Below are 27657 nucleotides of genomic sequence, written 5' to 3'. Positions count from 1 at the left end.
AAGGAAGATCTCATCAATGTCCATAATTATCCAAAGGGAATGTGCAGAGAGCCAGGATCTGTTCTGTAATGTCCAGTGCCAGGCCAAGAGGCAATAAGCACACACCGGAGGACTATTTCTCTGACTAGCAGGAAGCACTTTTGTGCTGTGTGGGTAATAGAGCTGCCCAGAGAGGCTGCAGGGTCTTCTCCTTGCAGATGCCCAAAAGCCACCTGGATGCAGGCAAGGTGATCTCCTGAAGTCTCTTCCAACTTTAAGGACTATTATTGTTCTCCTCGTTCTCATCATTCTTGCCTTAAATGATGGCTATTTAAGAACTTTTTTTTTTTTTTGTTTTGAAATATCTTTCAGTTTCTTGCAAGATGCACTCTCCCAGAACAAGGACAGAATAAAAGGAGAATGTGCAACTTACACTGTTTTTTAAATTTATTTATTTTTCCCCTTGGGTGAAGATAGGAGTTAAAAAAAAAAAAAAAACACCACTTTCTAAGACAAAATAGTACTTTCCAGCTTGTCTATGAACAACAATGATTTGAAGCAGGCACAGTCTACATTACTCACTGCAGTGCTGAGTCAGACGGAGAATTGCTGGGAAGTCAGCACAGCTGAGGAAGCTTCTAAGACGACATCATGCTCTGTGAATTATATTTACTTGGTAAGTACGTTAGGCGCACCATCAACTACCAGGTACAATTACAGCCAAGAGTTCAGACTGCCTTGTTGTCAGGTAGCAGTGGAATCACGCTGCTATAATCTTTATTCAGCCCCCACGTTCTGATCCCGACTTTTCCTCATCGTTTAACACCTACAGTCACCGATAAGGCATAATTTAAAAAAAAAACAACAACCCTATTAGCTCCTCTCGCACTCTTAGGGACTGGAGATGCAGGCCAGCCAGCATCGCCGTGCCGCACCCACCCGCACCGCATTACCAGCAGCAAGCGGCCGCGGCTCTCCACACCCGCCCTGAGCGCGGGTACCCCCTCCTCCATTTCCCGGCCGGGCGCGGCTCGGCGGAAGATGGCTCCCCGCCTCCCGGAGCTGGGGGCGGGCCGGGGGGGCGGCTTCGTGTCCGGGCGGTGCCAGACGCGAAGGCCGTCGGTGGCTTTGCTAGCTGAGGGAGCAGCAGTCCGGCGCTTCACCATGACGGCGGCCATGAGACAGCGCTTCGACCGCTTCCTGCACGAGAAGAACTGCATGACCGCCGTACTCGAGCGGATCGAGAGCAAGACCGGCGTCGACCGCACCTACATCGCCATCGGTTAGCGGGGGCCGTCCCGAAGCAGGGGCTGGGCCGGGGGCCTCGCGGGTGGCCGCGGGGGCGGCGGGCGGAGCGGCGTCCGTCGGCGGGCTCGGCCGCGCCCTGCCCGCTCTTTTCCCTGCTTCCCCGGCCTCGCCGCCCGTCCTGGGCCGTGCCATGTACCCCTTCAGCGCCGCAGGTGAGGGCTGCGCCGCCCGGCGCTCCCCGCGGCACCTCGCCGCCGGTAACCGCTCCGTGTTCTCTCCCCGCAGCTGTCCTGGGGGCGGTGGCCGTGTACCTGGTGATCGGCTACGGCGCCTCGCTGCTCTGCAACATCATCGGCTTCGGCTATCCCGCCTACGTGTCGTGAGTGCCGGGATCGGGTGGCGGGGAGTGGGGGGGTCGGGGGAGGACGCGGCCGAGTGGGCGCTGGGGAGGTATTCTGTCACCGCGGGTATCGCTGCGGCACTGCTCCAGGTCGTGGCGCGGTGCTGGAAGACCGTGGTCCAAAGCCCCGCTGCTGCCTGCTATCTCTCCTCCCCGTTGACTTGAACGGACGCCGGTGAAGATCCGGGAACGAGCTTTGGTCCCCGTGGCAGATGCCGCGTAACGAGCCGCAGTTGGCGGTTGTCACAACCCTAAGCGGCCCGCCCCACAGTGCCGTGTTTCCACTTCGGCTTTGGGCTGTGTCTGCAGTGAGGTTGGACCGATCGCTGCTGAGCTGCTGCTCCCAGCGGGAGGGAGCGGCGCGGCTGCGGCAGCGTCCGCTGAAAACCACGAGGGTATTTTTAGTAGTGCGGTCCCCGTTACGCACAGGGCACCGCTGTGGTGTCAGCGCATGTGCGTTGCAAAGCGCCATGTGTCAGTGGGCAGAGCGTGCAAGGGGGGATGCTTCTACCTACCGCATAGACCATACATAAGAAAGCTTCAGAGCTCCCCTTAGAAAATACCTTAGTTTTCGAAGGATAGCTGAGGAAAACCTCCTTAGACCTTCTGTCCATAAAAGTAGTCGGTGCTTCTCATTGGCATTGTACTGTTACGCTATTGGAGCAAAACGGGTTTCCTGTTAGGTGAGATTTCAGCAGAGTGTGCTGCAAAGAACTGTACTAAACAAAACCTTATGTGTGGCTGACTGCATTCACAAAATGGAAGTCCATACCAGCTGTAACGTGATGCTGGAAACAGCATTGGCTTTTATCTAACTCTTGAGTACAGTCAGTCGCTCTAAAAAATGTGTTACCTGGCCATTGCCTTTGGGGCAATTGAAACCATATTGCTTTTCCTTCCCCTTTTTGTTGTATAGGTGGGAGGCTTAGTGTTAGACTTCTACAAGTTTGAAACTGTCTTATGGCTACAGTGTGCCTAGCTGAGTGAGGCTTTTCTGAATACTGTCATTGATGGGCACTAATTTTTGGAGTTTACAGACCAAGAATTGCTCTTTTTGTTAGGTGGTTTATAGGTTTAAAAGTTTTTTTTTTCCCCAATTTTTGTCCTCCCCGAAAGAGTTTTTTCCCCCAATGAAAGTGAAAACATGGGTATTAAGGCAGCAAAACCTCTAAGTAGTTGCATGGGATTTACATTGGTATACTATCTCATGCTTGAGTTAGGCCACTGTCAAATTCTTTAATTCCTTTCTGAACATAGAGTTTTACACTTCTTTTTTATTATTAGTTTGGTATTAGATTTTAAATCTGCCCATATGCAACTGCAGTGAAACTGATAATAAAGCTCCTAGCGCTGTGGAGGCAGGCAGCAGCAAATCAGATATGAATAGTGGCTTGTTTCCTATCCTTTTTTTTTTTTTTTCTTTTTTCCTTCCAGACCTTGAAAATTTTGAGTTTGTCTTTCTGTAGAATGTTTATCCTTCTGGCAGCAGGAAGGCAGTTTTCAGTGCATTTTAGTGAGAAATTACATCTGCAGTGTTGGTGTTTTGTTTTGTTCTTTTAATTAATGGGTGCACTTGCCCTTGACTTTGCCTATAAATTGTAATTAAAGTAAGTTAAAAAAAAAGAAGTCTGAACAGCATGCACATGAATACAATGCCTGTTCTGGCTTTTCAAGTCACGCTCAGTTAATGTTTTCTCTTTGTGTATTTTATTAATGTGGAAACAGTTTTAGGAGTAAATTATAATCTGGAATAATAAGCTAATTTGTGAACCACACTGCAACATGCAGGACTTTTCAGTGGCAGCCTGTGGAGAGAGATACTAGCCCTTTCAGTAGTCTGCTGATAAGATAGGTGTCTTTCCCAAGCGCAGAGCTGGTGTTTTACATTTCCTGTATTCACTGCTCTGCTCACAGAGCCAGCAGTCCGGCAAGGATGCGGAGGAGACCTGGAGGGGTTGTGGGTCAGTCTGGGAGCAACATACTAGGATGTCTGGGCTATCTCTTGAGATGGTTCTCAGTCTGCTGCCAAGCATGACTATGCAAAAGAATGATAATCCCATTTGGTGATTGCCCCTCTTATCCTAACACAGGGCCAAGCCACAGGAAGATAAAGCTGAGTTACTGAAGAGATCACACTTTTCCTTTCCACTGCCTTGATCTGGTACTGCAGTTAGGGTGCTGCTGACTCCTGTCCCCTGTGCTCTTGGACCTAATGCACAAAGCACTGGCTAGGGTGGTTTCTTTATTCCTTGCTTCTATTCACTTTTGAAATGACAACTGAAAAGCTGTCAAATGGCAATACTAAGTGAGATTTGCTTCATAACGCTGGGCAGGAAACAGTTTTCATCTGAAAACATGAATGTGTCTTTTGCTGTGGTGGTAGGTTAACTCAGGCTGGTCACCAAGTGCCTCCCACACTACTTTCACTCTATGAGACAAGACAGGAGAAAAAAAGATGAAAAATCATGGGTTGAGCTGCAGACAGGGAGATCACCAGTTACACTAATTGTCATCATGGAAAAAACAGGCTTGACTTTGTGAAGGTGATTAATTTAATTAATTGCCAGTTAGTAACAGAGTAGAATAATGGGAAGTTTAAAAACAAAAGAAACCTAAAGCCAGCTTGCCCCCGGTAACCCATTCAACCCCTTCTTCCCAGGTTCAGCTTCATTTGTGATTCAGCTACTTCATCCTATCCCTCTGAGCTGCACAGTGAGATGGGGAATAGAGATTGCAGTCAGTCCCCAGTGCTTCATCTCTGCCACTCCTTCCTCCTCACTCTGCCCTGCTCCATTGTGGGGTCCTTCCCATGGAACACAGTTCTTCCTGAACTGATCCTTCCTGGGTCCCTCGCCATTCTTCAGTTCCCACAAGACCTCTTGCTTCACTGCGGGCTGCAGCTCTGGCCCAGGTGCTCATGTGGGGTTGTCCATGGGCTGTGTATCCTCCAGGCCTCATCTCTTCTACGCTGTGGGCTCCTCTGTGGCTGCATGAGAAAATCTGCTCCACGTGGTGCCCATGAGCTGCAGAGGAACATCCTACTCGTTCACAGGTATCTCCTGGGCTGCAGGGGGCTGCTGCTCCGCACCTGGAGCTGCTCCTGCCTTCTTCCTGCACTGACCCGGCTGCCTGCAAGGCCATTTCTTTTCAGTTTCTCACATGTGTCTCTCAGATGCTGTTGTGCAGGAGTTTTCCCCCTCGTACGTCTGCTCTCCTGAAGCACACCCAGCATTGCCCAGGGCTCAGCTCTGGCATCACTGCATATCTTTAGAGCAGTGGAGCTCTGTTCTGACATGGGGCATTGCTGGGCTGTGCTCACAGAAGCCCCCCTGCTGCTCCCCCTCAACTGAAACTTTACCACATAAACTGTACAGCTGTTAAACCTGTGCCTCCTGGAAGAGGTCAGGCCATCATTGGAATGCATTACAGAGTATTAATTTGATGTTTACACAAACATTTCAGCAATGAGTCCACAGCACTGAAGGGGGAAAAGGTTACCTTTCTGTAGTTGATTTGCTGTCTTGACGGTCTTGTGTGAGGGAGATCACCTGCTGTTCTTTTGGCTGCTTAAAACAGCTGACTTCTGATGGGTGACGTGCTAGTCATGTTCCAACTCTCTTTTTGTCAGGATTTTAGTTTTGGATTATCTTACTCATAGTAGTTACTGATCATCTTTTTGTTTTTCTAAAAACAGACCCAGGGATAGAAGCTCAGCTCAGGTCTGCTCACTGGCCTGTATCGTGGCTTTGTGCAAGTCTGCATTGTATTCCTACATGAAGGAGTTTCTTCACTGGACACACACAGTCTTCCCCAAAGCCCAGGTCTCTTAGGCCATGCCATCACTGAGGGTCGAACCACAGGTCTCTTAACATGGGCAGAATTAAACAGTAATTTTTCAAGCAGAGATTACCTGACTGTCTTGCAGAAAATCAAACAGTCTGCATTAAAATCACTCATAGAATCTGGTCATTATTCCCTCAAATCCTTTGAAGTGCTTTGTCATAAGGTAATTATTTTTCAGTTGAAATCTAATTTTCACTTGCAGGCTTTTGTGCATGCAGTAGACCAGTTCTTGAAAGTTTACTGAAGAACTTTTTCTGTGTTTAGTGAACTTCAGCTGCACAGGGTGATATTTAGACTAGTGGATGGAAGAAGTGAGTGTTAGCAGTGTCTAAATAACATTGTCAGTGCTTCATTGCTTCTCTAAACTCTCCAGAACTAGCCCATGGTGGTGAACTGCCTCAGAAAAATTAGAGTGCAAGCAGGAAGAAGCTGTGATGACTAAGAGATGTGTGCAGAGGATTTATAAAACTTAGAAGTGCTGTCATGTTTAGTTTAATGAAGGCTAAGATGAAAATAGCTCTGGGCAGTAAAATACCTGAACTTACTGCTGGTGTCTTCAAGGAAGAAGAACTATCACTGCCCTTTCTGCTTTGGCTGATTTTTATCCTGTTACTTCAGTTTAGCTTTCTTACTGTATAAGTGCTTCTTATGGTGTATTAGGAACAGAAAATGATGTAGGCATGGCAGAGAGGTGCAAATTTGCAGTTCATTGTTGATTTAAGTATTGTCGTGATCCTGAGCCTGTTTCCTCCTTCCTTTGTTTCTGTACTACTGAATCAGGAACTGTGCTTGTTTAGTCAAAAGTGCTTAGAAAATGTGAAATTGTTCATGTATTTCTTGAGGGCTAAGGACACCAAATGTGCTTTCCATCATATTTTCAAAGGATGCTTACTTTTTACTGAACAGAAAATTCTGCATAGCAGATTAACGTTTGCAGTCAGTGTTATGCTGTTGCTTTACAAAACTGAGTTAAGGGAGCTGATGTATCTTACGAGATATTCAATGCTCAGCACAAAGATAAGCAGAAATCTGTTTGTTTTTAGCTCTCTTCTTTCTCAGTCCTCTCCCGTGGAGCTTCAAACTCCAGAAAGTGTATTTTAACCTTTTCATTTTTGTTCTGTTCAGTCAGTTCCCCCAAATATACTTTTTATCTGATTTTAGAGTGCCAAGTTTAAAATAAAGGCTGTGTATCTGCTGAATGGACAAGCATTCTAGAGATAGCGGGTGTTTACATGTAGGAGTGTACTACAAACTATGTAGGAAAATGATAATTTATCTTCTATGTATTAAGTTTAGATTAAAAAGTAAATGACCTCTGTTCTACAGATGGCCTTGTGATCTGAGTTAAGCTCATTGGAAGGTTATTTCTAGTTTATAACTGAGGTAGACAGTGTTTTAAGGGAATACAACTGTGCTAGAGATAGAAGTGAAGGCATTTTACCAGTCGTTTTCTTAGTCTGTTGGCACTGCAGAAGTGCACTTTGCATGCATTGTTCTTCCTACTATTTCCAGCAATTGGGTTGATGGAGAAACAGTAGAGTTGGAAAGTGAGATTAAAAAATACGGATTATTGTTAGTTGCTGTTGGTGTTTTCCTGCTCCATCTCTTGTGGTCATGTGTTCCAGTTGTGTTGTAAAAGTCTTTCCCCACAGCTGAGGCTGGCAAGGAGAGCTGACCATACCTTGCCACCCCAGTAGGAAGAGAGCTCCTTGTCTTTGAGCATACACTGAGCAAGATGTACAATTTTTGAAAAAAAATTGGAAAAGAAATGACAAATTACATAGCTTAGGAACCTGTGCTGTACTCAGAAAGGAAATAAAAGGATTTGCAGAGACCTGAACTCAAATGCTAGTCATCTGGATGTTTTAATTTGAGTCCCTTTCCTGCTCCCTGATGAATCATTTTCTAAAAATTACTTTCAGTAATTGAAACCATAGGACTTTCATAACTTGCTTTGGAACTGAAAAAATGAGTTGCACTGTGACAACAGGACAACAACATTTTGCTGTCTGAAACTGTTAACTGCTTCAAGAATCAAGTCGGAAAACACTGCATCGTTTTGTGCTTAGTTGCCCGTTTGTATAATTTAAGGCCATATTGTATTTAGTTTGTCAATTCACAGTAAACAGAACTGAAAATTGATATTAGAGCTGTAACAAAATTATGCTTGAAATGAAGTCTCCACAGTGCAGCACATATTGACAAGAAGGTGAAGCTTATATTCCTTCTGTGTGATTGTAAGCACACAGCAGAGGCCCGCTTCTGTGAGTAACAGCAGCCTTGTTTGATCTCTGCACCTGTACCCTACAGCTATGGGGAAATGATTAAAGAATAAGTAATTTTTTTTTTCTGCAAACAAAATTCTCTGTCACCAGTACAGAGAGTGCCGGCAGCATTGCACCTTTGACTGTAGAAAGTGGCATCCTTTGGTGTAAAGACAGCATGGCTGTACCATGCGGGTAGGTTTTTCGGTATGCTTCCTGGCTGCACTTGTTTTTCTTGTCACATTAACTCGAGGAAACAACTATCCGAAGGTCTCCTGTAACACAAACTGAAATTGGTCAGAGTCTAACTGCTAACATGGACAAGTGCAGCCAGCAGTAAAACTAGTAAAGTTTATTCAGAGGCTGCAAGATGAGCTCTGCAATGTGACTGCCCTTGCCTGTGCTAAGGATGACAGTGGAGTGAATTCTTGCAGAGAAGGTATGTGGACAGCTTCCATAGGAACTGGTGATGGGATCTGCTGGAACTTCTGCTGTACAGTGTGCCAGCTTTGTCTAGCCTGCATGCAGAACTACAGAAACCTGTTGCAGGCGACCTGCTGTTATCAGCGGTTGGACTAGAAGATCGCCTGAGATTCCTTCCAAGCCCTGCTATTTGGTAATTCAGTGAAAGGCAGTCCTTTCACCATTCAACACATGAATCAAGAATCAAAACCAAATAGTCTGTTTAATTTCAGCTACAGTTTTAGAACAACTAGTAGCAGTTGTTGTCAGGCTAGATCAAGGCCCTGGTGTGTGTCAATCCCATCCAAAAAGAGCCTGTGGATGTTGTAGTGAGGGGAGCTGTTTTTAACCTCAGTCAGAACTGAGAAACTGGTTTGTCATGTGGCCCTAGAGATAGTAGTTCCAAAAGAGAGCGATGAAATGACAGAACTGCTGTCTTTTAGCATTAACTGAAATTTATGCTCAGTTAATGTAATCTGTAGGACTCTCCTCAAAGATAAGCAGGTGGCTTTTGTTCCATTTGTTGCCTCTTTCCACTTCCATTAGAGAAAGGAAGGTAGAACACTTTGTACTGCTGTTGATTTTTGCCTCCATTTGGCGTTCCCTCCCAAAGATACTGTCTTTGTGTGGACAACAAATACTTGCTATGCTACTTGAGTTTGTCTGCTGCCACCTTCTGGATGCACAGGATTATGAGAGGGGAGGTGGTAAGCTTGCACTTCAACATATGTTGCTGAATATTTGGCAGGAAGTCATTTTCAGTACCCGTGATTGCTTTATTTGTGGAGACAGGATGAGGAAGGGTTGGAGATAGAAAGCAAAGTATATATATAGCATATATATATATGTAAGTTATATATATATGTTATATTATGTTATACTGAGATTTTTGTACACTTGCTCTTGCATGGTACACGTAACGATTACAGGAAGGCTGTTCTAAAGTTGACTGAGCTGACAGTGTCTTGTGATCTGTGTATTTGATCTGATTGATGGAGATTCCTAGATGAGGATCATACTGACTACTTCAAGATCTAACATGAAGAAAAGAACAAAAATGAATTCTTGAATAAGAAGTATTACAGGGATATGTTCTACTGTGGATTTGCATTGCCACTCTGAAGGACTTATTTTTCATTCTGAAGCAGAATGCACATCAAATAGTTGTTTTTTCTTTTTTTTTTTTTCCCCTAACAGATGCAATTTTTGTTCTTCCTTCTGAGCTGATAGCGCCAGTTGTTGTCACCTTCTTGGTGTGGCAGCTGTCTGTCTGTTGAGGTTGTCCCATCACAGAAGGGAAGCGTGCTATTTCCTACAGTGTGCAAGAAAGCACTGCATGTGGACTTAATGCTGTGTGTCCACTGATGTGACCAGAGCAGTTCTTGACTACTTGTGGTATTGCTGCATGTGACAGTCTGTCCATGGCAGTGTCTGATTCAGGTACTCCTTTGTCACTGATGGACGGAATCCTTATTCTCTGGATATCTAAGCACCACTAGGAGGAAGACTGGCAAAACTGTGAGGTCTCACATATAGCACATAAGCTGAAGTGAAAATAACAATCAACATCGACTGAGAACTTGACTGTTGGCTTGGCCAGCAGGTGGCCTTTCTCTGCCAGTGATTGATGTTCCTGTCATTGATGGTCCAGTGATTGCTGTGCTTAAAGTTGTAGTCATCATTCTTTATATTGGCAGCATTCATTATAATTAGAGTGGCTGAAGATTATTATTATTTTTAATATTATTTCAGTGTTACATCCTTGGGAGTAGTGTTTTCACATATCTTATTGTAATGCTGTCAGGGCTGGCTGTTCATAATTCTAAAAACTTCCTTTTTTTTCTGTAGTATTTGGAGGTTCACAGCTTTGCAGTTAAACTGAAACTTGCAGGATTGGCAGCGCTTCCTTTTTTGTGCTAGTGGAACTTACAAGTGAGATCAGGAATACTTTGCAACAAAGGCTGCCATTTCATGAGATTTTTGGATGAGTAAGTATATCTTAGACAGGAGCAAATGCAGATGTTTCATAAATATCCCCGCAAAGCTGTAATACTCCAGAAATAATTAATACCTGATGGAGGGGGAAAACTCATGTCTGACACTCTGGTTTGCTTGTTAATTGTAGCCATTCTTGAGAGAGGACAGTCAGTGTGCTCCCTGTGATTTGACTGGGCAAGATACCAGCGTAAGGAGCTGCAGCAGCTGCCGGTGAACATCCAAATGGAGCATACCCATTTTTGGAGGTCTTCCAAGATACACATTCTTGCAGGAGAGAGAAGAATCTAAAGCATACCATAGTAACAGTGATATGTCATCTGCCTTTTGCCACAGAATTGGAGGTTCTGATTTTGAAAACTGACGATCACAACTGCTAAGATGATTTTACTGATGGTAGCAGAATTTGAACAGTCTCTCCTTAAGTCTGTGGATGGCTTCAGGGAGCAAATGGAGAACAGCAGGGCTGAGAGCAGTTTCACTGCAGTGTCCTCCCACAAATACCAAGCAAGCATGCTTCTTGTGGTAAAACAGCCTTCCTCAGAGTACTGCTGGTGCAGAACTTCCAGCACAATGGGAAGCATTCATGCACTGAAGTCCATCAGCAAGTTTTCCTACACAGTGTGCTGTGTGCAGGCACTTGCCGAAGTTTCTGCGTCTCCTCCACCTGACCTTTTGTTCATCTCTTGACTTCCCTGCTGCTTGCGTGTACTTTTTCATACCTTATGACGAGCCTGCATAGAAGCCTTCTCCTTTAACTCTGCTGTTTTTTCATACCACCTTAACTGGTTGCAATGGGTTAACGGAGCTGCAGGCTAGCCAACCTGAGCACCTCGAATTGGCACTGCCTGAGGGCAGGCTGTGAGGCTGCTGCTCCCCGTGCTGATTTTGGAGGCAGCAGCAAGCACTCCTCCTGCTGTCCACGTTCAGAAAACTGTCCTTCTGGCTGTGCTGTGTTCAGCTACAACCCCTGCTGTGCACGAGGTAGGACAAGGGCTGCTCCAGCCACAAACTGGTGGAAACTGTGCATACATTAAGCCTCAAGATTTCGTGTTGTATTTCAGGGTAATCCAGTACAGTAGCTGTACCAGTGCTGTCTGCACGCAGTGGGCTCACAGTGCATTTGCTAAAACATAAGGCTTATCACATGGCCTTTCCGTCTTCAGATACAGAACTAGGAAGTGACACAGTCTGAAGGGTTTGCCCAGAAGAGTACTCACAGACAGACACCTCTTTGCAGCTTGTAAATCTTCTGAAGTCACAAAATTTTATTTCCTGTGAAAAAGTCAGAATGAAATTTTTGCACCTTTGTAGTGTTGTTTTTTTCAGCTTCCTACTTTAAAACAGTGAAAACTCAAATTGTGTTTTCTTCTGGCAGCTGGAGAACAAAAAGCCAGTTAGCTGTAAGCAGGAAGCCCCAGACTTTAATGAGGCTTCTGTTCCTAATACAGGAACTTGCATCACAATTTGCGAGTCCTGCAGGAGTGGGTTTACAGAGCAGAACAGCTGAGGATGCAGCTGTGGTCCTCACCACATATCAGAGGAGGTTGCCTTATGCTGCCTCTACGCATCCACGGGCTCACTTGTAATTACAGGTTGCAATCTGGTGCATGTAGTTAATGAATAAAAATATTTGAGATTCACTTCACAATTCTGAATGAAGTTTAAAATTTTAATCTAGATACTGTTTGCAGTGGCATGTAACAGTCCGTTATGATTCATCCCAGTGAGAATGACTCTGCAAAGCAGCATTTAGAATGCTGCTTATTAGAGATAGCAGTGCAAGGAAATAGAGTGCAGTGCAGACAACCTCACGTTCCTGTAGATGCCTGAACCCTGAGCTGCAGCATTGAACATCCGTATGCTGCACTCAGTTCAGACCCCATCCTTGAACCTCATTTTGGATGTGGTTGAGGCAGATGCATGGTGTTATTGCTGCCTGTAGGCTCTTTTGTTATCATTAGCTGGGGAAGTTTATCCTGCACCCATGGAATGTGTGGAGCACAGGGTTGGGTATGCTGAGGTTGGCTGCTACATGGGTCATGAATTCCTCCACATACAGTGGTCTTCTGGTCAAGATTGCCCCAGTGTGTTCAGAACTGGTCCTCTCCCCCATGTTCCTCATACTGGTAGGTGATGGTATATATTTATTTAATTTGCTTTCTTTTGTAATCACATAATGAGAAGTAGTTCAAGTTGTGAGTGTATTAAAAAGCTTTGCTATTCAGAGATTTTAGGTACACTGAGGATGGGTACGTATGGCAAAAGTAGGTGATCACAGTACCTTCTAGTGGGATACAAACCCTGTGGAACAATAGCAGTTTTGTTTTTTACAAAAAGGGAAAACTAGGTCACTACTTCTGATGACTGGTAACAACTCAGTCTCTATCCAGAAGGATGCCTCTCCTTGGCTGCTAACCTGTAAATGATGCTGAGGAGGGGTGGGTCCAGGCTCCACCCCTTCTGATCAAGGTGGATTGCTTGCACCTGAACTCCTGGGTTACCTGTGCCTTCCCACCTGGTGCTCAGCCATTCGTTCAGGCTGTGACCTGGCAGTTCCACTGCAGGCTTGCATTTTAGGGTTGTTTTTTTTTTTAAGAGCATTGTTATTAAGTGATGAGTATTCACGTATAACTATAGAACTGAGAGGTAAAATGTCATCGCTGTAGATGCTATTGATCTGCTCACTCATTTTGTTTTCCTTACAGAATCAAGGCCATTGAAAGTCCCAATAAAGATGATGACACACAGTGGCTGACTTACTGGGTTGTGTATGGTGTTTTCAGCATAGCAGAATTCTTCTCTGATATCTTTCTGTCCTGGTTCCCTTTCTACTACATGCTGAAGGTATTTCAGTTAATGTACCACCACCCCTCCTAAAATATAGACCTACAACCTAACTACTTTAATGTATTCAAGAATAAATAGATGTCAGCAGTTTCCCTCAGAATGACTCCTGGGTCACATTTTATTTTTAAATGTTGGTTACACTTTAAAAATATATATATAACAGTATGCTGGAAACCTCACAAAGAAATACAGAACTATTTATGTTATTCAGATGAGTTTCAGACGATGTAGTGCTTGCTTTGAAAGCTCTGTCTTTCCACTGCTGGTGATACTGATGTGAAAACAGGAAAACTGAAATACAAACTATACAAATAAGTCCTATTTGCCACAGTTACTGAAAAGTAGCATTACTGTTTTAATTTCAAAGCAGATCACTAAAGTTGCTTATAGTTACTCTGAATTTTAACTGTCTAGTTTGATACTTCTATACATACTTTCAGAGCTCAGGCAAATTTAGTTGTGGCACTTCCTGTATTTGAGTGTTTTGACATTATTTTATATAGCCACCTTTGTAGTGTGTATGACGTTGGAACTGAGGACGTATAAAGGTGCTTCTGTGATGAAGAGGCATGTAGAATTGGAATTGTAGTAGGTTTTTTTTTTGGTTGGGTTTGTTGGTTGTTCCTTTTTTTTTCTTTCCTTAGAGAGCAAATTGTAGTATAAAAGCTCTATATAAACTGTGCAATCCAAAATAATTACCTGGTCTTGCACAGTGTGTATCTGTATCTTTTCATCATGTTATTTTACCATTGGGATGCAAGCAAACACAGTCTTTCCCCTGCAACATGTCAGGGTGAGGAAATAGAGATATATATCTTAGCTTGATCTAAGTGATGGAAGAACGTAAACCATCAGTTGTGCCACGTAAGTCAGAATTAGCTAGAGACTAATGTTTTGTCAGCTTTTATACTACTTCTGTACCTTAGGATAAAAGAAAAACAGTATATGCAGTCTTGATACACTTTTTACCAGTTCCATTTTACTGCTACAGCCCACCATCTTCATCAGTATGCATAAAATTATTATATAAAGATTTATCGTGTGAAACAACTGATGTGCATACTTACAGGCTGTGGCCATACAAAATGGAGTTGATGTAGTGTTTTAAATGAATACACTGAAGTCTGTGGCAGAGTTAGGAGGACACATTCCCCTAGTCTCCTACTTTTCTGCTGATGCAGCTGCTCTTCCTCCTCCTAGTGTGGCTTTCTGCTCTGGTGCATGGCTCCCAGTCCCTCTAATGGAGCAGAGTTCCTCTATCACCGAATCATCCGGCCCTTTTTCCTGAAGCACGAGGCTCAGCTGGACAATGTTGTCAAAGACCTGAAAGACAAGGCTGCAGAGACTGCAGATACCATTGCTAAAGAAGGTGAGTAAATGACCGTTCACTGATCACACCATGTAGGAAGAATTTTCCTTTGCAGCTCTAGTCTAAAAGTTAATATTCACCATTTCTGGACTAAAAAAATCCCTAAAAGATTATTCTGTTGGCTTTAATGAAGAAATTAATTTGTGTGAAGCTATCAAGAGAAGAGAATTCAAGTGAATTTTGTTTTCTAGGGTTAGAGTTATGCTAGAGTAAACACAAGCTGTATGAATATAAGAAACAACTAAATAGGTGCAGTATCTTCCCAATATACATAGCGCTATCAACACTCTCTCTAGGCGGGTGTCTAAACATCCTCACAAGATATCTTGCATAAAAACAGTCATTGTTTCTGTGTATTCTTGCATCTTTTAAAATACTGCCATTTCCAATACCTGGTACTGTAGAAGAGCTGCTACTTGTCCAGTCCTTGAACTGTAGCAAGTGACAACACTTGAAATGAAGGTTTCCTGTCAGTTAGATTTTGTATTTTCCCTTCCTTTGGAAATTGAAGATTTCTGAGCCAATTCTTAACTTAGATTTTTATTTGGTTGAATAACATAAGCCTGGAGTTGTGTAACTTTTGCTTTCATTGCCTTGCATTGAAAGTTGGACACTTGAAAATATCTGATGGTAATTCTATGAATAAAAGAATGTAGGTAGCTGAAAAAAAAATCATTTTAAATAAATTTTATCTATTAGATACCTCAAAGCACATTATATCTCCTTTATCCCAAACAAAATACACAGTTTGATTTCTTTTTATAAGCTTCTTTTCTTGAATGAACACTACTTAAATGGTCTGCCTTTCTCAACTACTCTTGGAACTTTTGCTGCTTTTGCCTTTCTGGATTATTATTGTTAGATAGGTATCTTAAACATTAATGACCTTCCATGTTGCTTATGTCTCATTTTCTCACTTATTCCTTTTAGTTTATTCTCCAATATATCACTTATTCTTTTGGTAAATACCTGAAGGGAGGGTGCAGAGAGAACTGAGCTAGACTGGTTTCAGTAATGCCCAGTGCCAGGGCATAAACTGGAGCACAGGAGGTTCCCTTTGAAACCAGGAAGCACTGCTGTGCTGTGCTGGTGATGAAGCACTGGCACAGGCTGCCCAGAGAGGTCTTGGAATCCTCCCTAGAGGTCTCCGAAAGCTGACTGGATGTGGCCCTGGGCACCCTGCTCTGGGTTTCCCTGCTGGAGCAGGGGCTGAGCCATATGGACCCAGAGGACCCAGCCAGCCTCAGCCATTCTGTGATTCTGTCATTGTATGATTCTTCCCTGCTTTACCATAAAACGGTTTCCACATTCATACCTTCTTTGAAGTAATGCACACAAGCACATATTCTAGCATTGTTCCATCCCCATTTCAGCAGTTTGATTGTTGTCTTGCTATAAGCCTGGATGTTCTAAGGACCATCAGCAGCTCTTATTTTCTCAGTAAAATAATTGTAATTCACTTTGTGCTGTTAATTATGCTGCTCCTGGGATCTGGTTTAATTTTGAATAAAATAATATCTTTTGTAGTTTCATCACTAAAAGCTGTTATTTCCTTTTGTAGTGTAACAGGTAAATAATTTATTTCTGCAGCTCATGAACACTGAGTAAGCTGCTTAAGAATGTAGGAGCACTGCTAAGATTAAACTTTTATTTTTCTGCAGCCAAGAAAGCAACAGTGAACTTGCTGGGTGAAGAGAAGAAGAGCACTTAAAACTTTTAACTGGATAAAGCTTCCCAACCACCTTTATTATGAAGCTTGATGTTATGGGGATCTGTGGTATAATTTTAATAATGTTGCCTTGAAAATGTTTTGATATATTAAAGGAATGTGATATAAGTTTGCTTGCTAGTTTGCTGTTGTCTGCATAGAATTAATGCATTTTTATTTAAAAGTAATGCAGTGGGCAGTATCTGAAATTTAATGAAAATATTTTATTAGTCTTCATGGAAAAGTCTTACAGTAATCACCTTCTCCAGTAACATAAATAAAAAGTATGTATCTCAGAGCCTCTGCACTTTAGTTGTCTCTTTGTGCATGTAATTACTTTCAACATTGACTGTGTTGCATCTAGTAACATGACATTATTTTGCAAGGAAGATATTCATCTGAACAGATTTTCTGGAATATACAGAGAATTACTGAGACAGCTGGTGTAGCAAATTTATTCCTTGCTAGTAAAGTTATGAGTGATGATAGGCATCTCGTGATAGAGACTATGTAATGTTGCATGTTTCAGTATAACATAATATTTACTACAGTGTTCATTTTCTTGAATGGATAGGTACAAAATGTGGGAAGAGTAGTTTTATTCAAGTGATCAAGCTTATATTAGTGTGGGGTTATTTGCCAGACATGGATGCATTATATTGCAGAAGATAAGCACAAGATGACTAAAGATGGCATGTACTTGCTATCTCTTTCTAAATAAAGTTGTCACCTAAAATTGTAAATGGAGTGCCTCATAGTATCACACTCAAAAGCATAAACCACCTTTCATAAGGAGTGCCATTACAAACACTTGTTTCTGTGGTCCTTCTGAAGTTTTTACTGTCTTAGGTGTTTGTTGGTCTCCAGAACTGCATTGTTACTGGATCAGCCTGGAACCTCCCCAGGCTTTTTGTGCGCATTAACATCTGCAGTCTGTTCTGATTGTCCAAGAAAACTTTGTGTGAGCAGTGAAAATTCCAGAGTAGAGATACAGATTTCTTCATGTATCTTCATTTCCTCGTGACCAATTGGTAAGAATGGAGCTAAAATAAAGAGAATAAATGCTTTTTCACAATTGATGGTGCTTTTTTTTTTTTTTTTTTCTTTTTTTTGTAAATCTGAAGCTGTACTTAATATTTCACATTGCAGTATTTTCAAGAAATACAGAATTACTGAAGTCATGGTTCTCATATCCATGCTGGTATGTCTTTGGAGCATGCAGTAGTGCTGTGACTGTTCTTAACTCACAAAACACAGACAAGACAGAAGGCAAACTTGAACTTCTGATGTGATAAGAAGTCATAATCTCTGGTCCTCAATCTTTAAATTAAATAGTAAACCTTAAAATGGACTCCTGAGGATCTTGGGATTTTCTCTAAGTTGGTGTAGGATTATTCACTAATTTTTCAGGCACAAGAACCATAAACGAGCATGCAGTTTGTCAGCAGATTTAGCTTTAAAATTGAGAAATGCCTATTATAAAAAGCAATGTAATAGAGTCTTAGGAGTATGCATGTAAAACATCAGGCTGTAAAACAATCCCTTACAGCTGTCAAAGAGCAAGGTGAATAGGGAAGTATGAGGTCCACTACGCATCATTTTCTGTAGGACAGCATACAGTTTGTCATTCGTTAGAAAAATGAATAGTATTGCAGCTTATGATTTGCCAACATTGTTTTATTATGTGTGGATATGCTGTAGAGAACACATGGTAAAGCAAACTTGTAGCTGTGAGCTACAAAGTTTAAAGTAACCTACAAATTTGGTGGTTTCATTTCTTGTCCTGTTTTTCAGTCTTTTACCTGCTTAACTTTTCTGTAAGCCATAGTGAATTATAATGTTGTGTTTTAAACGCTGTTACAGAATCACAAAATGGTTGAGGTTGGAAGGAAGTATTTGGGATTATCTAGTCCAACCTCTTTGCATCAGGGTCACATTTTGCCCAGGATCACATCCAGGTGGGTTTTGGTTTCTCCAGTGACAGAGACTCCACAACCTCTCTGGGCAGCTTGTTCCAGTACTTTGTTAAGCTCTCAGTAAATGAGCTTTTCCCTTGTGCAGATGGAACTTTTCGTGTTCCAGTTTCGTGTTACACAGTTTCTTGCCTGGTACCACAGAAAACAGTCTGATTCCATCCTGGTGATTACCTTCCCTTAGTATATTTGTATACATTAATAAGGTCTCCTCTGAATTTTCTCCAGCTGAGCAGTCTCAGGTCTCAGCCTTTTTTCATAAGGCTTCCAGTCATCCACTGGACTTTCTCTAGAAGTTTCCTGTCTATTGAACTGAAGGACCCAGAACTGGACACAGCGCTCCAGATGTGGCTTCACCAGGGAAGAGCAGAGGGGAAGGATCACTTCCCTCGACCTGCTGACCATGCTGTTTTTAATGCACCCCATGATACCACTGGCCTTGGCCACAAGGGCACACCGCTGGCTCATAGCCAACCTGCTGTCTACCAGGACACGCAGGTCCTTCTCCACAGAGCTCCTTCCCAGCAGGTCAGCCCCTAATCTTTACATGTGGTTCTTCCTCCCCAGATGCAGGACTCTACACTTGTTCTTACTGAACCTCATTAGGTTCCTCTCTACCCAACTCTTCTTCACTCTGTTTAGGTCTCACTGAATGGTAGCACAGTCCTCTGATGTGTGAGCCACTCCCACAGCTTTGTATTGTCAGCGAACTTGCTGAGGGTGGACTCTACGCCTTCATCCAGCTTACTGATGAAGATGTTGAATGAGACCAGAGCCAGCACTGACCCCTAGGGAACAGTACTAGTTACAGGCCTCTAAATGGACTGCACATCTGATAAGCCCTGCTGTTCACCCAGTTTTTAATTCACCTGGCTGCCCACTCATCTAACCTGCATCTTCAGATTTTGTGAGGATGTCACAAGAGACAGTGTTGAAAGTCTAGGTAGGGGACACCCGCTGATCTCCCCCATCTAAGCAGCCAATCATTCTGTCGCGAAAGGCTAGGAGGTTGATTAAGCTTGATTTCCCCTTGGTGAATCCATGCTGACTGCTCCAATCACCTTCTTGTCCTTTATATGCTTAGAGATGACCTTCAAAATAAGCTGTTCCATTATCTTCCCTGAGATGAAAGTGAGGCTGACAGGCCTGTAGTTTCCTGAGTCCTACAGCCCAGTCAACCACATATAGAGGAGTTGCAGTCAGAGTAGTTTAGTTTCACCTCTTGAAATAATTTTAAATAAAGGTACTTAAAATTTTGATTCAGGTTACAAATTACTTGTCTGAGACCAACAAGGAACTTGCCCTGTGCTGACTCAAACAACTCAAGCAGAACACATTGCAAGAAGGGAAGCCAGAAGGACGGATCGAGCCTTGCAGAGGCAGAGTGGCAACATGCTTTTCTCTACTTCTTCTTATGGACAGCACATTTCCTCCTGTGGCTGAAAACCATCAGCCTGAGTAACTCCACACACTGAAAAATATTGGTTTGAGCAAATCATTGAAGAGGGTGTGTAATAACTGGAGACCCTTGCTGAAGACTCCTGAAACTTTTAGAACATCTAACTGCAGAGACATGGGGGAGCTGACATCCCAGCAGCAATCTTGGACCATCTGTACTATATAAAAGTGGGCATGCACATTTATCCTTGTTGACTCACTACCACAGATCAAGACAACACCAGATCTAAGGAATGGTGGAATACTTAATATCTCTCTCTTTTCTTCTTTCCTCTAGATCATCTTCTACTCATTTTTCTTCAGCAGCCATTGCCTAAGTTTGCCTTAGAGTAGTTGATAAGGAAAAAACATTCAGGCCAAGTACCCTATCCATAATGCCTGTAATTGCTGTTAGAGTATTACCTAATTTTGCTTCAAAGTAGTTGGTTAATTGTTGTTAGAAAGCTCAATAAACTGTATTGCATTGTTCCTCTGAGTCACTGTCTGACTGTTGCAGGGAGTGCCCTATTCACTGGATTCCAAAGACTGACCTTCCTTACAAGCTACTGAGTGGCATGAGGCAGTACTGAATAAGTCTTTTCTCTAAAAGCTCTTAAATCTGAGACTTTCCATCACTAACCAAAGCAGATTCAAGACTTCCTTCTCAATTCCTCAAACTAGTCAACATCTTCTACTGTCAGTTCATTGTCATCTTGCGCTCTTGCTTCCCTCTCTTGCTCTTGTCTCTCCACAGAGCAGCAGTAACTAATAACCTCTGACCACCTCGTTGTTTCTAGTAACAAAACCTTCAGCTGCTTCAGCAGTGCCCATGCTGTTGTTTGTGCCATGTGGCATTCCACTGGGTCAGAGCAACTCCCTCAATACAGAATGGCTTAGGTTGGAAGGGATTTAAAGTTTATTTCTAACCCCCTCTACTGGGCAGGGTTGCCATATCTGTGTGTGTTATCAGAGAGATAATCCAAAGATCATTTGTGTAGGAAGTCATATTAGCAGAAAAAAAATTGAAGATGTTTATAACAGCCATGCCCAATTACAGCCTCAGAGAGTAAGATTTCCTTTCCAAAGTCATTCTGCTACAGACAGTGTGTGTACTGGTAATCTGACAGTCAAGGGAGTGGCACATGAAGTCCACCAGGGCAGCTTCTAGATTTGATACAGTGGCACTGAGAATAAGCATGCGCCCTCCTCCATTCAGTGCTGCAATAGAACAACGCTTAAAACGTCCTAGGAGAGGAAACACAACTGAACCTCTTGTAAGTTGGGAGCTGCCATGCAGTCTGCTATAAATGCCTAGCAGCAGCAACTTAAAAAAAAAAAAAAAAGAAAAAAAGAAAAAAAAGGTAAACTACCATCTATTAAAGCATTTGAATAGAACAAAAAATGAAAAACATAAAATACCTCAAAATACAAGCATGACTAAGTTGAGCAAAGATATCATCAATAATAACTTAATGAAATTTCATTACTTTAGACTAGTCAGATATCCAGATGAATTCTGAATGCTGCTTATCTGTAAAATATGAAAAGAAAAATCAGCTTACCTGGCAGACAGATGAAAACAGAATATTGCAACATGAAAATTTTATCAGAATAATCTGATGACTTGTTACCAGTACTCATCTATGAAGCAGTGAAATAACTGTTCTCAAATACTAAGAATTAGAGAAGCCCATGAGGGATTTTTTTTTTTTTAAACTTGAGAGAGGTAGCACTGTGTCTTTTTCATTCTCCTTATACTAAACTATCCTTCATTCAACTTGTTCAGTAATTTCTTCAGTTTCTCCTAGTGACAACTGTTCTGATCAATTAATCTCCAAATAACATCATATCCCTGCCTGTGGACTACACAAATATTTTAAGTTCCCAAACACTGCATGGCCTACACATCTGAAATAAAGCTAGAAAGCGTATTTCATGAACTCTCAAACGACAACCTGAAACAGGATAACACAGTATTCAAAGAAAAAAAAAAAAAGGAAAAAAGTTAAATTGTTCAGTTATCTTAAGCAGTTAAAATACAAACCCTACAGTATGCCTCTGACTTCTTGAAATAAGCTGCAGAGGAAAGGTTAAGAATAAAATAAAAGTCATCTTTTGACAAAAGGATTCAAGAAAAGTTTTTCAAAATTACTATGCCACCTTTATTAGTACATTGACAATCATAAAAGATTATTAGGAAGTAAAGTTTACAAAGTCATAATTTTACTGATTTGCGTTTTTTATTGGTGATACAGACCCTCCAGAGTCAAGACAGTCAGTCAACTAGCACGGATAAATGGTTAACCAACCTGAAAACTGTTTGCTTATCTAGTCTGCGTAAGACTTTTTATTATTTTTAAAAAGCTGCATATTAATTTTGGAAAAAATGATTCTCCCATTTACTTATGTTGTTCCACTTTCAAAACTGGATGTTAGCTTCAGACTTGCAGAGTGTGTGTGACGGTAGGTTTATTGTTACACAGACACAAAGCAGTTACATGCATTCCAGCTCCAAAGTAAGCACGCAGTTCTATCTGTCTTGACCTGTTTATTTCATTCCCGTATCTTTCACCTCGAAGTTGCATTAAGTAATGTGTCCATCCATATCTGTTGTAATACAGCTATTACATATTACACTTATTTCTGATGTGGAGTCATTTCTTTTTCTTCCCTTTACCTTTCTTGCCTCCTTCTCCTTGTTGAAGACTTTGATCACTACCTCCCATCTTTTGAGTTCTTGTTTTCAGTTTGGGAATGGTTTCTGCAGCGTACAGCATCACTGATTTACCTAAAAATACAGGGAGGGATCATTGCTGATGATTGCTGATGTTCTGTTAAGAACATCCACACCATTTTCAAAGTTAAAAGCTTCATTTTCAGCTTTCTGTTACAATGGAAAAAAAAAAAAAAAAAAAAAAGCCAAGGAGTTCTCTTTCATGTGCTGGATAGCTTCAAGTTCAGAAAAAGACTTTTGCCAGTTTTTTTTTTGTTTTTTTTTTTAAAGTATTATTTAAGCACAGGAACAGCATCACAGCAGACCAGAACAGACATAACCCCTGACAACACTCAGTTACTCTCTTTCCTCAGGTCTTAATGGCCTAAAATAGTGAGGACAGAATGACCACGCAAAAAGCTACAAGCACTGTTTACAAAACACCATCATCTTCCTACAGGAACATGGTTTCAATTTGTCTCCTGATTTGTCTCCAGATGCTTCAGCTACTCTCATATTGGTATTCTTCTTGTTCTTTCCCTTAGACATATCCTTCTTTGGATACTTGTTTGCTTCCCTATTATATACTGATTCCTTGACAAGAAAAAAGGAAAAGATGAACAGTTCATAATGAATGACAAGTAATTTTTACAGGGAGCTGCTCCAGGGCCTGCCCTTTATAACAGTAAGCACAGCCTTTACAATAATAAATATGTGCTTCAATATGAAAATGCCAACATAAAACTGAACTGCAAACTCAGTGTTTTATTTTATCTGTTTGGTACCTGTACAAATGCCTAATGGATGCATACAGCCTACAAGTGGAATTTATCAATTTTAATATCAAGTATTCCATTGTGTCTGTCAAGACAACAGTAAGCTAAAACTGTATACTGAATATACCAACTATTGCTATCACACAACACTCTCCTAACTTCTTCTCAAATCAAGTACTGAAGAAAGAGCAGCATTTTTACAAACTCTGCTCACATAGACTTGATTTAGCTGACTTACAGAGGTAAAGAGATTTAATGCAATATTCTACAATTTTTGACAGTAAAATGAATTAATCAAGACAAAATGAAGTCTTTCTGGTTTAGTAACAGATAGAGTTTAAGCAAGATATTCTACTTACGTGTTGGAAACTGAGGTAAACATGGATTGCCATCATCCTGTTTGAGCTGAATTCGTACTCTACCTCTGTACTGCACATCACGATTCCACTCTCTAGGATACATCTTATTTTTCTGTCATACAAAAGGAAAACTCATTTACGTATTAATTACTGGAACAATTTTCTGCAAAAACTGTCAGGGAGCATTTCATCTAAGTCACAGCATCATGGAATTCTTAGCAGATCCAAACAGCAACTGCAGCTCTCCATCAGCCTCATCCTCCAAACACTTTGCCACTGTAGTAGCTAGAGCCCAAAGCTCCACAGTGTTACATTTTCAGAAGCACTGCTGTAACTTACTGTTCATTGCTGGTAGGTAACAATTCAGTGAGTAACCAGCTACAGGGACTGTTCTACATGCCCACCAGCCTGGAATGCACACGTAAGTTTCTGTCTCATCTCCATGGCCACAAACATTTCTGGACATCTAGAGACAATCTCTAGTAAGTTGCAGTAGGTCACAGTCTGACATCCACAATTAATACTCACTGCCCTTATTCTGCTACAGGCTGATTTCTGGTACTGGCTATCTCACAAGTGAGTGTGCACTGATAGGAAAGTATTTGTCTTTCAAAAAGCAAAGTGAATTTCTACAAGCTTTGGGATGCCAGTCACTTCTGAAAGAAAACATCTACAGTAAAGAACTGATAGAAAATTCCACAGTATTTTAAGTTATTAATCACTTCAGAAAACAAAGAGTGCTAGAAACACAAGCTCATTCCATCAGGAGAAAATTAATCAAGAAACTGAAGACCAAGCAGGTATGGCAGTAAATAACCACTGCATACTGCAACTCTAGTTGAAACATAACTCCAAAGGACCGTGAAGATTTTAAGCAACAAAATTCTGTTATTATCAGACACTAGTTCCAAAAGATAATACCTTTCAATACAAATGTGCTTTTTAAAATTTGCAGAGTTGCACCTTGCAAGATTTGCTTTTATTCTGACTGTTAGGAACTTTTAAGAAACTAGGATAGTCTTCTAAGAAGAGCAGTTAACAGAGTAATCTTTTTATAAGCATAAAAAGTGACACTGACTTAAGAGATCCAAGCAATTCTTGCCTTGCATTCTGTTTTCAAACATTTCCTTCATCGTTTTACTCAGTTAACACTCAAAGAAAGAAAATATCTTGGCTGTTAAAAAAGACTTTATTGCGATTTATTCTGTCATAAGAAAAAATAAAATCATACAAGACAAGACACATACCAAGGTGTCTGTTTTTTTTGTGGTTTTGGTTTGGCTGTCTGGGGGAGGGGAGGGGCCTGGTTTTTGTTACCTCTAATAGCACATTGAATCCAACTGCTGCACACACATCTTGGATTTCAGTAGATGTGGGATTTTCAACAGCCTGTTGAAACAACATGCTAAACATTAGTTAAACATTTTTGAGACAAGTTACCTATACAGAAATAGTGGCTTCTCTATATTGTAGAACTAGAAAAAATGGATGGGAAAGGGAAAATACTTCAAATAGTGACAAATCCACTGCAGAAGTCACCTGGGAGCCCTTCTACAGTCCACAACACAAAAATAAGCAGACAAGGATATAGAGAAATCAGTGAAACAGAAAGCAGATGAGAGAATTATTTAGGACAGAGGAACAAAGAAGGTAATAGAATTGCCTAAGAAAAATAACTGAAATGGCATACAGTTACACAGAACTAAAAAAGATGGCTCAGTAAAGGACTAAAGGGAAATTTACAGCAACAACTGCAGGAAACAGTGGAACTTTTTTTCTAGGCACAGGGCATCAGATCCATTCCACAGGTAGATCTTTCATTGGCATTGGCTGTATAATTATTTTTACTTTTTAAACTACTATCAGGAAAACAGACAAAAAACTAACAGTGAGAACAGCCCTTAACAAACTCAGCATTTGCTTGTTAAAAATATTATAAAGAGTGAGAATCAAAACTATTCTGGACAGACTGAGAGCAACAGGAACAACTGCATGCCATATACATTTTCAGTTCCATCTCTGACAGAGACCAGCAAAGGAGACAAAGCACAGAATATGGGCATACTTAGGGAAGTCAGCCACCAAGCTCACAGTCATCAACTAATTATTCTTTCCTGCATCTCTTCCAAATTTGGCACATCAATTCTGTAGTAGATGGAACATGGCTGATTGTCATTACTTCAACATCTTGCCAAAGGTGCTGCTCAGATGAAAACAGAAACCCAGGGCTCTTCCATCAAACTGACTTGCCATGTGGGAATTTGGAAGATAACTTTGAAATTTAGTTCTATTTTCCAACTCTCTATAGAACTGCTACAGAACAAAACAAAATATTCTTTTTTCCTGCCATCCACAAACTTACTTTGTCTATAGGTATCCTTCTTCCTTCCGCTATTGTCTTCTTGTTGTTTAAATATGCTGGATAAATGCAGATAAATCTAAAAAAGAGAAAACAACCAGTTTAAGATGTATAAATTCTTAAAATTGTTCACGTGTTCTCCTAGTAAAACAACAACAACAACAACGAGTATCACTGCCAAAGCACAGAATCTTCCACAGCAATTCAGAACAACCACTCATTTTCCCAATTTGGTAAGGTGTTACATAGTCCCACTCTCAGTTATTCAGTACACAGCCTGACCGCTTGGCAAAAACCCCGTTTGCATGACTGCACTCAAGAAGAGTGCACAGAGGACAGAGATACCGATTTGAGGGGAAAAAAAGAGAGGTGAAAAAAATTTTTCAAACCCAAACACTGAGAGAAGAAAGCATACTTCTTTGATTCAATTTCACCGAATCAAACATATTCTTTTCAGTGAAAAGAATGAATAAAAGTTTCCTTAAAATGAGGTAGTACCTCTATTAGTGATTAAATACTTCATCAAAGAAAGAAGTGCTTTTTTCTTGTGTATTTGAGTTTTTTTCTATCCATGTACAAGAAGAAGCTGGATTTCCTAAGTTACAAAGCCTCTGAAAAAAAACATACTTAAAGGTTTGCTTAAGTTAAATTATGAGTTTTCAAGATATTTAATCCCATCAAGCACATACAGGTACACAGAACCTCAATTATGCTTCCCATTAGAAAGAGAAGAAAAAAAAAAGGCTGAGGTCTACAAGGACTGCAATTATATGAGGACTTATGGCAGTATAAGAAAATGGGGAAGAAGAGGTAAGCAAGTTATCTGGGGCAGTCTGAAGCCCACTTAGTTGGAGACAGACAAGGACCTCTGATCCTTTCTGAACCAACCTCGTGGGCTGAGGGAAGAGAAGAACTGTACAGGCAAGAAAACTTGCGGATCACAATAAAAACTGCTTCATATGTGAAACTGAAGTGGAAGAAGAAAGAAAAGCAACAAAAGCAAACTGCAGGGGGAAGGCAGTTGCTCACCACCTCCCATGGGCAGACCAGTGCTCACAAGAGAAGGTAGCTTACCTCCCTTTGATTACCCTCCCTTCACATCGCTGAGCACAGCATTTGGTGACTCTGACTCTCTGCAAGCCGACTACCTGTATCTACATGCAACAGTTCTGCACAGGAAAACGTCAGTCTTGCAACTGGCATTCTCAAGCGTCAACACACTACACTGCCCACCAATTCTGTCCTGGCTACCTTCTGCGAGCTTTAAAAATGACGTGCTGCTTTACAAGAGTGATAGCACAGTGCGGCACCGAGCCACAGAGACAAGAGAACGTTAACAACCTCACTTCAGCGGCACAAAATGAGCCTCGTTGACGTGGATCTCTGAGGGAAGCAGGGGCGACGGCGCAGCTCCTTGCTTTCAGCAGGGCGCGAACGCCGCTGACCCGCGCCGCCGCTCGGGGCCGGCCCCGTTACACCCGCACAAACTGCGCGGAGCGGCCGTGCCACCTCAACACGTGGCCATGTTACGTCGCGCACAGAACGCCCCGAGAGAAAGGGACCATCGAGTCCAGCTGCCGGCTCCGCACACCACTACCCAAAATCCAAACCTACCGTCTGAAAGCGTTATCCAAACGCTGCTTCCACTTGAAGCCACCGCCCGGAAGCCTGTGCCACGGCCCGATCACCCTTCAGCCCCGTCCCGCCCCGCCAGCCCATCCCAGCACCACGGCCTCCCGCAGACACCGGCCGGTTATGGCGGCCCATACATCGAGCCGCCCCTTTCCTCACCTCTCCTTGTCGGCCGGCGAAGCAGTAGCGGCCGCGGCCATTCTAACACCGCGGCCCTGACGGCCAGGCCGGCCCGCCTTCCCTCAACCCGGAAATCCCGCCCCCTCCTCCCACTTCCGGGGATTCGATTG

At 42.0% G+C, this 27657-nt stretch overlaps 2 protein-coding genes across 3 annotated transcripts; one reads left to right on the top strand and one right to left on the bottom strand.

Annotated features, from left to right (window-relative positions):
• The first annotated feature begins 1052 nt into the window (after positions 1–1052).
• REEP5 (receptor accessory protein 5) lies at positions 1053–22112 on the top strand. 2 transcript variants are annotated; one of them, XM_048931394.1, is made up of 5 exons: positions 1053–1261; positions 1513–1606; positions 12900–13038; positions 14242–14410; positions 19356–22112. In XM_048931394.1, the coding sequence occupies exons 1-5, from the start codon at positions 1144–1146 to the stop codon at positions 19373–19375; spliced, it is 540 nt and encodes a 179-aa protein (XP_048787351.1). In that variant the 5' UTR covers positions 1053–1143; the 3' UTR covers positions 19376–22112. The 2 variants fall into 2 exon arrangements, with proteins under 2 accessions (XP_048787351.1, XP_048787350.1); XM_048931393.1 differs by lacking the exon at positions 19356–22112 and adding an exon at positions 16072–17230 and having other exon boundaries at positions 1055–1261.
• A 60-nt stretch (positions 22113–22172) lies between these two features.
• On the bottom strand, positions 22173–27633 carry SRP19 (signal recognition particle 19). Its single transcript, XM_048931399.1, has 5 exons — positions 27527–27633; positions 25739–25814; positions 24694–24765; positions 23377–23488; positions 22173–22316 (listed from the first exon to the last, which is right to left on the bottom strand). The coding sequence occupies exons 1-5, from the start codon at positions 27565–27567 to the stop codon at positions 22183–22185; spliced, it is 435 nt and encodes a 144-aa protein (XP_048787356.1). The 5' UTR covers positions 27568–27633; the 3' UTR covers positions 22173–22182.
• Between the last annotated feature and the right edge of the window lie 24 nt (positions 27634–27657).

The sequence above is a fragment of the Lagopus muta genome, chromosome Z (assembly GCF_023343835.1).
Source record: "Lagopus muta isolate bLagMut1 chromosome Z, bLagMut1 primary, whole genome shotgun sequence".
Lineage (NCBI taxonomy): Eukaryota > Metazoa > Chordata > Aves > Galliformes > Phasianidae > Lagopus > Lagopus muta.
Note: the sequence above shows the minus strand (reverse complement) of the source record. Positions and strands in the feature narration are given on the sequence as shown.

Bases quoted from the DNA above. Each gene is read 5' to 3' on its own strand.
- SRP19 (XM_048931399.1), bottom strand. From the start codon at position 27,567: ATGGCCGCGGCCGCTACTGCTTCGCCGGCCGACAAGGAGAG. The intron at 25,815-27,526 runs GTGAGGAAAGGG...TCTCTTTTTTAG, and splicing joins TCGCCGGCCGACAAGGAGAG to ATTTATCTGCATTTATCCAG. The intron at 24,766-25,738 runs GTAAGTTTGTGG...TTGTTTCAACAG, and splicing joins GAAGGATACCTATAGACAAA to GCTGTTGAAAATCCCACATC.
- REEP5 (XM_048931393.1), top strand. From the start codon at position 1,144: ATGACGGCGGCCATGAGACAGCGCTTCGACCGCTTCCTGCACGAGAAG. The intron at 1,607-12,899 runs GTGAGTGCCGGG...TTTTCCTTACAG, and splicing joins GGCTATCCCGCCTACGTGTC to AATCAAGGCCATTGAAAGTC. The intron at 13,039-14,241 runs GTATTTCAGTTA...TCCTCCTCCTAG, and splicing joins CTTTCTACTACATGCTGAAG to TGTGGCTTTCTGCTCTGGTG.